This window comes from Sinocyclocheilus anshuiensis, unplaced genomic scaffold, assembly GCF_001515605.1.
Source record: "Sinocyclocheilus anshuiensis isolate Anshui unplaced genomic scaffold, SAMN03320099.WGS_v1.1 scaffold1804, whole genome shotgun sequence".
Lineage (NCBI taxonomy): Eukaryota > Metazoa > Chordata > Actinopteri > Cypriniformes > Cyprinidae > Sinocyclocheilus > Sinocyclocheilus anshuiensis.
The window spans coordinates 104,666-116,051 of record NW_015555844.1 but is presented as its reverse complement, the minus strand read 5'-3'; the positions used below and the strand labels follow the sequence as shown (position 1 = coordinate 116,051).

The following is an 11,386-nucleotide window of genomic DNA, read 5'->3' as shown; positions in this document are numbered from 1 at the left end:
TCAAAAAATTAAAAATTATATTATTTTAATATATTTACAGTAGGAAATTTACAAAATATCTTCATGGAACATGATCTTTACTTAATATCCTAATGATTATTGGCATAAAAGAAAAATCGATAATTTTGACCCATACAATGTTTTTTTGGCTATTGCTACAAATATACCCCAGCGACTTAAGACTGGTTTTGTGCTCCAGGGTCACATATTTTAGAAACTTCAACTAGCTTACATAATATTTTTAACAATTGCATGCAGAGGATATGCAGATTAGAAAAAAAATTTTTTCATCTGAAATCCTGTGCTTGGGGACCACACTCCTTTTTTATTTATTTATTTTTTATATATTTTTTCTCTCTGTCTGTTCGCCATGAAACAGGGTCTCAGGTATTACTCCATTCCATCAACCTTATTAAATGTTGGATTAGAATTGAACATATTTATGGAAACTTGATAGGATTCACATATAACTAGGGCTTCACAATGAGTCGTATTTTAATCGTGATCATGATTTCTGCTTCTCTCGATTTATTAATCATAATCGCCTGTGATATTTGCCCGCTTTCTATTTAATTTAGCATTTGCATTATCTTGCACTATAGTAACAAGCTTCCGTTCATGGTTGTTGTTGCCAGATATCAAGAGTTTAAATACCCCAATCAGAGTATTTTTTTTCATAAATCGATACATGGTTCACTTAATCTTCCTAACCATGTACACACTTTCTCTAGATTACAAAAAAAGCACTGATGAGCTGAAAACACTGACAGACATGTAGGTTGGAGTTTAGAGATATTCTATTGAGATGTTCTGCGCAAATAAAAGTGAAATACAACCAGTCTGCTTTCTTTAAAGCGGCCGTTTGTGCTGTTTGCTGCAATTAAATCTGCGAGCAAACCATGTGAGTTGACTTTCTCCTATTTTGTGTTTATGTGAAAGTGCAATATTTCTGATGAAATTAAAAATATATATATTTTAAGCAAAGAAGTTAACTTTTTAACCGTGATGAACCATTTAACCATTATCGTGCAGCCCTACATATAACCGATTCTCTATATGATTTGTGAAAGTGGACATTTTCAGAATATTATGCCATATAATGACAATTTGAATCCTTATATATCATTTCCAGCTACTGGACTGTAAATATGGTTACAGATAAAATGCTTTCGTAGTATTGCTTTAGGCAACAGTTTTATATATATATATATATATAGGTTAGTTGTTGTGCTCATCAGTCACAGCACTACAAAATTTAAACATCACTTTGATTAAACGTCACATAAAAATAAGTGATTATTCTCCTCCACCACAGTGAAAAAAAAAGTACTACTTTTATTTTTAGTTCAGAATGTATACCTAAACGATTAGTACTGTGGATATTATTTAGTTAGTAAAAAGAGCCACACTGCCCATGCAATGCAAGTAATAACACTGAGACTTTGCCTGGGCACGATGGGTTTCAAAAGCCATGTAATATGCAGATAATACACTAATCACCTTGAATATAAAGCATTTATAAAACAGAAAAAGAAAAAAGGTATTCCTCAGTATATTAGTGTCACAAAAGAGATGCTTTTTTCTGATACATGTTTAATCTTACTCTCTGTGTAGTATATGTGTGTGTGAATGTGTGGATATAATATGCAGTGCTTAATGTTTAGATTTATACTTATCCAACCATCCAGACGTGGCCAAATGCAGCCTGGCAGTCAGTTTGAGGTTTTCCTATTCATTGCATTGGTTTATCTGCAAGAGCTGATTTTACTCGAATAGAAGCTCTGGGTTATGTAGCACAACAAACAGTATCCAAAGCACACGAATAGTAGACGGCTGCTGCGATCGTTGTAATATTCAAGGTTTTGGATGGAGTTTCTGTTGGTCCTTGTGTTGCTGTACGTCTGTCCGAGAGCTATTGTTACAAGCCCTTTCACATAACAAATATTCTGTGGGAAAAAAGAAAATAGGTAACAGTCTTGCATGTGCTGTTTGTGTTGCTGTGGATTATTTGTCCATGTATGCTTCCCCTTTATGCTCCTTTTCTCGAATGTGTCCCTCGCTTAGCAGCTGCAGCTGAGTTTACCACCTCTTCCTACCTACAGGGCGACACTGGGCAGTAGGCAACCAAAGAAGGAGAACTTCTCAAAGGGTTCTGAAAAAAAAAAGCTTAAAAAAGAACATATGTTCTAAAAGAAAAACATATATATGTATATATATACAAATAGCCTATATGAAGAAATGATATATATTATTCTGTGTATTTAGGAGACTGAGATACTGCCACTCATCCTTCATTTAGTGGTCATTATTGATGTGTGTCAATATGTTATATGACATCTTCAGGTAACCTTTGGCCTTATAGATGTCCTCTGGTAATAAACTATTATGTGTATTTCAGAATAATGATACAGAGTAGCTTCCAATCAGTCATTATGTAGTCAGTCTATATTGTATGTATGTCGTGTCATTTGGCACTTTACTGTGGACCTATCGGAGCATAGGTAAAATTTCTTATTACTTGGGTAATGTCATATATTTCTGTGTTTTACATGAGGGAAATCTGCCTATGGATACAGATATGGACCTCCAACAGATCATGGCATCATTTGAGTTGAATTGTAGAGTATAAATATGAAAAATATCTAGATTTTGAATCCTCTGCCAGACAAAAAAAAAAAAAAAAAAGCAAAATGTATAAAAAGAAGAAAATAAACATATATGAAAAGGCATAATTTATTTTAAATGTCATTAATCCTTGAGGCCCTACCTCAGATTTTGTATTTATGTATAGAAATTTGAATCATAGTATCTTTGCCAATAATACAATAAAAGACCATATTTATCATAAAATGTATAACCTCTTAATCAATAAATAAATGTTAATGTTTTCAACTCCAGTTGTGTTATATGCCTGAGGTGTTTTGAGTAATATTTTGTTCAAAAACACACATGCACACATACTGTACAAACTTACACATGCTTCACAAGACAAAATGGTTGCAGTTAAAATTTCATATCAAGGAAAAATATCAACAGAAGTATCTTTGTCAAAGAAGTACACTGGAAGTTGTAAATAAAACAAAGAGTATGTTTTAAAAGAAAATACTATTTCAGTCATTCTACTTCAAAATGTCACATCAAATTCAACGTGTTATATGTTGTTACTTTGTAATAATTTGTAAACATTTTTAATGTAAAAAGTAAATCCTACATCCATTTTTTTTCAGTGTACTGTACCCTCCTGCTCTTGTGTGTTTTTCATGCATGTGAAACATTAACACACAAGAACTTGATCGAAAACTAGTTACATTTTCTGATGCATTAGACAACAGAAATATTGTATTGAAGCAGTCAGTTGGGCATGCCATTGCAGACTGTTCTAGTACACAGCATATTCACTACACAGCACAAATTATACAGGTCAAAACTGGCATTTAGCATTTTAATTGTTAGAAAAAAAAATGATTTGAATTGGTTATACTGTAGGTCAATTCCTTACTAGATTAAATTTTTTTAAATGATCATTTCAAATCCACTAATTCTCTTGATGTCTCACAGCTCCGTATATTACCTGGGGCTCTTGATCTTCTTTCGATCTCTGTTTAGTTTTCCTCTGATTGTGAGCAAATGTTAATGCTGCATAGTTCACCTCTTCTGTTTTTGACTAAAACAAAACAAAACCCCAAAAAATGTAAAAGATAGATTACAACACTTAACAGCTATTAAATATTTGAAAGCACCAAATCATGTAGAATATGAAGAAAATTTCTTACATTTTGACTTGCAAATGAAATGCCTGAAAAAACTGACAAAAGTGAGACTAGAAAAACAAAGACTGCATGGGCATACTTTGAAAATATCAGTATAGGCGGCAAATAAATATTACCTGCTCTATGTTTCTTTGTCATCAGTGTTGGCCGAACATAGACAGACTGTTTCCCTATAAGATGAAATATAGAGTATGTGGACATTATCTTGAATTATTCTGGTAACACTTTACAATAATGTCTCATTTGTTAACAGTTGCATTTGCTAGCATTAACAAACAATAGAATAAAAAAAGTTTTACTTTATTAATCTGTTAATATTAATTTAATAAAAATACCATTACTATGTTACTACAAATACTATGTTAATGTTAGTTTTATAAAAAAGTAAATTGTTCATGCTATACATGCATTAACTAATTAACAACACTGAATTTTAAAAACGCGAAATTAGTAAATGTTGAAATTATTATTAAAATTAATAATGTTACCATTATTCTTTTAAATTATTACAACAACTGTAAAAGTACACTGTAAAAATTTTTTTTTTCAATATTGTAAAAAAACAAACAAATTGGAAAAAGTTCAAGAAAATACTAATTAAGTCATTCTAATTAATATTAAGTCATTCTACTTCAAACTATTATGTTTAATTCAATGTGTTATTTGCCATTTATTTGTAATTATCTGTGAAATTTACTAGCAATTTCTGAGTGAACATAAATTCAAAGTGAATCTTGCACTAGTTATTTTCAGTGTAAAAAAACATTTTTGAATGTTTTAAAATATTTGATTTAATAATTTGTAGTCTCTTTACTATTCAGCTATATTAATTGAAATCTTAGTTATCTTCTAATGAATATCAAGGCGGACTTACTGCAGCCATCTTCCTTTTCCTTAATTATTTCCGTTCAAGCAAGTCATTTCATATTATAAGTCACAATGTATAATGCAATATCTGAAAGTAACAAAATCATGAAACTAAGGCTATTCGCAAAGTATTTCTTCTCACACTTCAGGTGCATGAAATAAAGTACATATGCTGGGTACATTCCAATCAAATGCTTACCATTAAAATGCTCTTCAAACATCAGTCTTGTTCCATTTCCAAAACACATCCTATTAAAAATAATCATCCCACAGAAGTACACAGCGATGTCTGTTTGCTCGATGTTCAGTACTGAGAGACTGAAGCTGAGCTGGTTCCATGTTAATCTATACTTTGAGGGATCCTGAAATTTCTCTCCAATCATTATGCCAGTTTTGTCTGATTCAGCCAAAGTAACCAAGAACTGGAGCAGAACTGTTTTGTAATTTTAACCAGAACACTTTAAAGTGTCCATCGTCTGGGGTGAAGGAGCGAAGAGTTTTGGAGTGTCCAGGCTGAACTCTCACTGCTGACTCTGGTTGAGACACATGCTATAAAATGCCCACAGCAAATGCACCTAAACATTAAAAAATAAAAAATAAAATTGTAACTACCTTCAAAAACAGCATCCCAGTCCTTAGACTATGTACAGTACACACTGAATAACTCTGCCTAAGTGATTTTTAATTAATTGTTTGTGTCCGAAAGTCATTTGCCTAAGGTTTAAAGAAAAATCTTAAGTTCATACTCACACAGGTTAAGTATAATGCATGTGATGTATGATAATTTAGTCATCTTAACTGATCTGTAGAAGACTACACATGCAACAGGCCTTTCTGCAGGACAAAAGATCAATCTTGAAAGGATTATAGATTGAGTGTTGGGGTGGAGGCTTTGTGCAAATTATGCAACTTGACCGCTTTAGCCACATCTTCCTGTCATGTGGTCTAAACTTGTCATTCATTGGGTTGGTTTTAGTAAAGAAATCTTTGTTGTACCTGAATAAAGGTCATTCTTTTTTATTCATTCATATCACTAAGTTCCAGCAAACGGATTAGCTAAGATACTTAGCCTACGTTTTATTAGTTATTTGCAGCATATACCGTATAAAGTGCCAAATCAAGGCACATAAAAGGTTAAACAAGAAGTACATCTTTTATGCACGTATTACATGCATTAATTCATGCATTAATTTTAGCTTACTGGCCTTACTACAAAATCTATAGCATCAGATCTGAGTTTCCTCAAAAATGTAGGCCTAGTTCAAAAGGAATGTAACAATAAAGCTAAAAATATATAGGCCTAGTTTATTTTTCTTTCATGTGGCTGACAGCATAAGGGCTCCTCTCAGAACTGACCAATCAGAATAGATACATTCTATTCTTTCGCCCAAAATGCGGCCCGAAAAATCATCAAACCTGCTTGTAGCACAACAACATATAAACAACTTCAACAATTTCAAATGACCGCAGTAGTAGATTATGTTACTGCTGGATTGGTTTATGCTTTTCCCAGAGATTGCATGAACCAAGAGAAGTAGTTTTCATAGCTTTGAGATATCAAGCACTCTAAAGTTATAGTTTCGCCTGCAGTAAAGGTCTCCAGGACTTTCTTTTGAAATACAGCAGCAGGTGCGATGAAGCCTGAGAAGGAAAAAGTACAAGCAGTATCATTCAAAACAGATCAGAATAACATTTTCTTAAACATTGTAAGGTAAGAATTAACTTTGCAGAACTAATCTCTCTTCCACAACAAACACACCTGTCCTTAAGGGAAAAAAAAATGTTAGAAGTACTTTAAACATAGTTGAGGTCCTCTGTGCATTTGGCAACATCTTATGGAGTGTTTGTAAGACATGTGGGTGTGAAACGCCTGGGTTTAGAGGAGTCAAGACTTGCCTTTCTGATTTAGATGACATGTGATGACATGTTCATGATTGGAGTCTCAGTGAATCTGGGTCTGGTGTCTCCTTATGATCAACTGACACTTTTTCATTCTTGTGAACTCTCATTTTCAGTAGTTTTTGACGTTTTATTTTCTATATTTCCTTGCTACACATTATGATCAAAATACAAAAAGAAAGAAAGAAATACTTTCATACATCAATACATCATACTCTCAAAATTACATTTATATGTAGTCTAGAAATACAGGGAACATTTAAATGTTGTACAGTAGCTCATCCAGTAATGAGCTGTTCAAGATAATTAAGCCTGTCATGGTTATTGGACACACTTTGCATGCTTTTTGATGCTTAATTGATTATTTAACCCTTAGAACATTTCCACTAACATGACCACTAACAATATTATGCTGTAAAACATGTCAACTAATGAACTGGTGCCCCCTACATGCAGTCATTGAAAAAACACAGGCTCAGAATACCTCCCTGCTGTCAAACCACTACAGAACAACTAGTCGTACAGTGCTTTGATCAGTCAGTTTCCCTCAAAATATAAGAATCCCTCAAATGTATTGACCTAATTTAATGCAAATAAAAACATATTTATTATTGTAAACTCTAAGCTCATATATAGGTACTGTAGCAGTTTCCTCAGTCTAGCAATATTTTACTGTAGGTCAGGGGTGTCCAGACCTGTTGCTTGAGGGGCACTGTCCTGTAGAGTTTCGCTCCAACAGGAATTGAAGCTCTCTGTAGGATACTGGCCCTCCAGGAGCAGGATTGGACATCCCTCCTGTGGGTCATGTGATTTTGGGTTTAAAAACAACAGTAGTTGAAAATAAATAAATATTAACATTTGATATTACAAATGGGCCTTAGCAAGATCTTTGCTTTGAGAAATATGAAATATGGAATGAACTTCGAACTTCTTTTAACTTGCACCTTCAGGTAAAGAGCATCTAGTTAAATTATCTGTTACCAAAGTACAAAATCCTATTAATGTGGCATATTTTGCAAAAAGGGCAAAAACACCTATGCATGGTGATTCAGTATATTAAAGAGGCGCTTGAATAATCACTATTTATGGAGGGTTGCTTGGTAATGCTGGAGGAGAAACTCGAAACATAGCCAGATCACTGCTGTCTGCACTTCGCTTTGATGCTTGGGTTTCACTGCAATAAGATGATGTATGGAAACTTACCCACAGAGACCTAAGAGCGCTTAAGGCTTGTCTATTCTAACGCTTGTTTATTCTAAGTTACTTTCAGAAACAAAAGCTGACCACAACCTGAGCGCTGTGCAACAAATTCATTGTCTTACATGTATTTAGTGGCATAAGTCTGTTTCCGAAACCATTAGTCAATGTGTGAAAGGAACCAACATGTGGTATTATGCAGTTGCACACTTTAACAGTGCATTGTGATAAAATTGCAGTGACACTGAGACTTCAAAACATCTTATTAAAGATAAGACACATTACTATATTAGATCATCATATGACTTAAATAATGACACTTGCAAAGAAGCAAAGGTGTCTCAGTGGAGCACAGTGATAAACAGTTCATTATGCATTAAGAGAAATATTGTTTCTCTTCCCCACGCTAAGAAAAGTCTGTAAAAATAGGGCCCATAGAATTTTAGAATAGAATAGAATTTTCAGTATTGATTTTTTTCCAAAGCTGTTTTTCCCATGTTTTGAATTACATGTGGCATTGTGTTGTGTTTTAGAGTTAAAGAACATTTCTGTAAACTAAACGGACAATGTCCTTGCAGAAGATTACCAGCTCTTTTTCCGTTTTTCTACAGTGCCGGCCAGGAGCATGTAACATGTTTTGGACTGCAGGTTGGATCAAGATAAGTGACAGATCGTATTAAGCAAGAGTAACGTTTTTGATTTTATTAATGAGCCTTGCCTGCTACTTTTCAAAGTAGTTCAAAGTATTACTATATATTATACTATGAATTATATATTTACAAATTAAAAAAAAAATATATATAAATATAGCATTAAAAAGTTCATTTCTTAAAAAGATTAATACTTTTTAATTTAAAGGTTATTGTCATTGCTGTCTCATAATAATATTCAGTTTTAAAAAAAAATTCAAATTCAAGTTATTGTCATCTGTGTCTTAACACCTCACTTAAAAACAAGGGGTATTTTGTCTGTGGTTATGGAAAGTAGTGTGAAAGGCATGTAGTGTGATGGTGTTTGTGTGGTTGAGAGATGAGCTGGGGGTCAGTCTGGTGGGTGGAAAACAGTCAAACTGTGATGCTCTCATGTGCTAACAGGTGCACAGACTGGTATGCAGATATCTAAGAAAGCTTTTATCTGATTTAAACAGTTTACACACACATTTAATTAGATTTAAACAATATTTTAATATTTTCTTTAAATTGTCATGAGTAATATTATCAATATTCATAATGATCAGGCTATACTGCTGCTGCTCACAAAGTACTAAATTGTTGTCAAATCAAATGTGAGCATAGTTAATAAGATTTTTAATAATTTGTACAGCTAAAGTTGAGAAACTTAAGTTTAAGGCAACCAGCTTCAGGACATTTCAGTTTATACAACAAAAAGTACAAATCTCCTACAAAAACAAGTTGAGAAAACTCTAAAAAAATCTCCTGAATCTGGTTGCCTTAAACTTTTAAGTTTTCTCAACTTTTGATTTTTTTTTACAGTGTATGTTTTGGTGTGTATATTTACAGCTTTGTAATTTGGTCCGCTCAAGTTCCCCTCAGCACATCTCATTCTACACTGAACAGCTTCTTCCTGTCAAGGTCTGTATAGGAAGTGATCTCATTCACAACCCCTGCCTCTTGAGTAAGGGCCTGCTTACTGCTTGCATCTAACTTACAGAGAACATATCAAATATAAATTAAACGTCTTAGAACCTTCAAATGCATTTGATCTTTACAACTTTTATTGCGTTGAAAATACTAAACATTGCAGAGCTCACATTCACTTTAATTGTATGGCATTAGTAATAGCATATACTGTATATATTAGAGTCTTGATGAACATATGGCTTTTAAACATTACAGTAGGCTACAGTATTTGACCGTGTGCTGTATCTAGTGGCAGAATACACAACATCTGTATCATCTGTATTTCTGGCTGCTCTTCTGGATTTGTGTTTTGAGAATTGTAGAGCGGCATACACTGACGAATGAGGCTCCTGCAACAGATTGAAAGATGTATTTAACAACATTTAAAAACAAATTTAATTAAAACATGTACAGAAGAAAATCAGATAAACAAAACAATCAAGAAACAAGGATTTTGTGTATATGTAAAGCTTATTAGCATCCGAATACATTCTCTCACTTTATACCATTACTATTTTTTGGGCCTTATTTTTACTTCTAACAATTAACCATATAAAATGTCCCTAATATAGAGCGATATTCTGCTCAAGAGTTGCATTCACATTAAATTATTTCAACTATGCAGCCCTTTTTAAAGACATGGTTAGAGCTAAACAGAAAAGGCCCGCAGGCCGTGTGCAAAACAATCTCAAGAAACATTTCACCTGAAGAATGTTAGATGTAAAAGTAATATTTCAATATAAATAATAATTTAATAATTTATTAATAACTATTCTCATTATTAATCATTTGAATAGCATTTAAATCTTTTTGTAGACCAGTCAGCCTGGTCTTTAATTTCAAGGATTTTTGTCAATACTATTGATATTGCAGTTCTTAGAGGACTTCTGAGTTAAAAAAAAAAAACTTTACTTTTTGGTTATGGTTTCAAATGTGCTTTTTCCGCATTCAGAGAATGAACATTCTTATTTTAACAATAAGTTTACCTCATGATGTTGTGTTTCATGGCCATCAGCATCTGCGGCGATAGAAATGGAGACTAAAAAAAGAGGTTTAGCTTTTAATAAACGTACAATTATTTCACTGCACAGTTATTTCCCAAATTAGATCCATTCCATAGTGTATATAGCCTAAATCTTCTGAACTGAATAGATGCACTGTTACCTTTTCCCTGCGTGTTTCTGTTATGTATCTTAATGATGAGCGTGGTGAGCAGAATGATGGTAAGAATAAAAATAATACCACCAAAAATAAAGGTCAGCTTATAAAAGATGTTTTCAGAACAGTCTTTTGTAGAAATCGGCCTCTTGTTCAGATCTGCTCAAATTAAATTACATTTTACTTTAACAAACCGCCATTCAGATAAAAGCATTATTGTAAATGAATGTTATGAGTGTTAAAGAAACTCAGATGATAAACACCTTTATTTGTATTTTCTGTTTCATTTTGCAGTGGTGTTATACTCCTCTCTGCACAATAAATAAAGACTTTAAATATATTTAGTCATTAGTCATTTAACACATTAAAAATGATCCACATATATGTGTACTATGTAATTTATTTTTTGTTATATTTTGCTACTTGACATGGAGCAAAAACATTCCTTTACAATAGTGTTACTGATAAGGACAGATTACCTTTAATTTCTAGCTGTGTTCCATCACCAAATGTCATCATCCAAGAGTTCCAACCACAGAAGTACAGACCAGAATCAGAAACATCCACATTTAAAATTCGTAGGGAGGTGTTTTCGGTGTTCAGAGACATTAGCAGATGATCTTGTTGAAAACCATTTAAATAATTAGTATGCAGTTCCTTAAGCTCGTAGCTTATCATCATGTATACAATGGCAATAGGTACAGAACTCTTCGTTTGCTTGAACCAGTGTATGTTTTTTCCAGTTTCTGAGTTGTGTTGACAGCAAATAGTGACATTCTCTCCTGGTTGAGCTGATACATTGTCTATCTGAGATGCTTTAACAGCTGTAAGCAAGCCTAAAACCCACAGAGGAAT

At 33.1% G+C, this 11,386-nt stretch overlaps 1 protein-coding gene across 1 annotated transcript; it reads right to left on the bottom strand.

Annotated features, from left to right (window-relative positions):
- Positions 1–9,292: 9,292 nt before the first annotated feature.
- On the bottom strand, positions 9,293–11,386 carry LOC107675592 (uncharacterized; the record flags this gene model as incomplete). The annotated part of the gene is made up of 6 exons (XM_016469997.1): positions 9,293–9,397; positions 9,598–9,723; positions 10,360–10,391; positions 10,538–10,690; positions 10,795–10,842; positions 11,011–11,386. Coding segments are annotated over 6 exons (840 nt in total), but the record flags the coding sequence as incomplete, so codon positions are not given.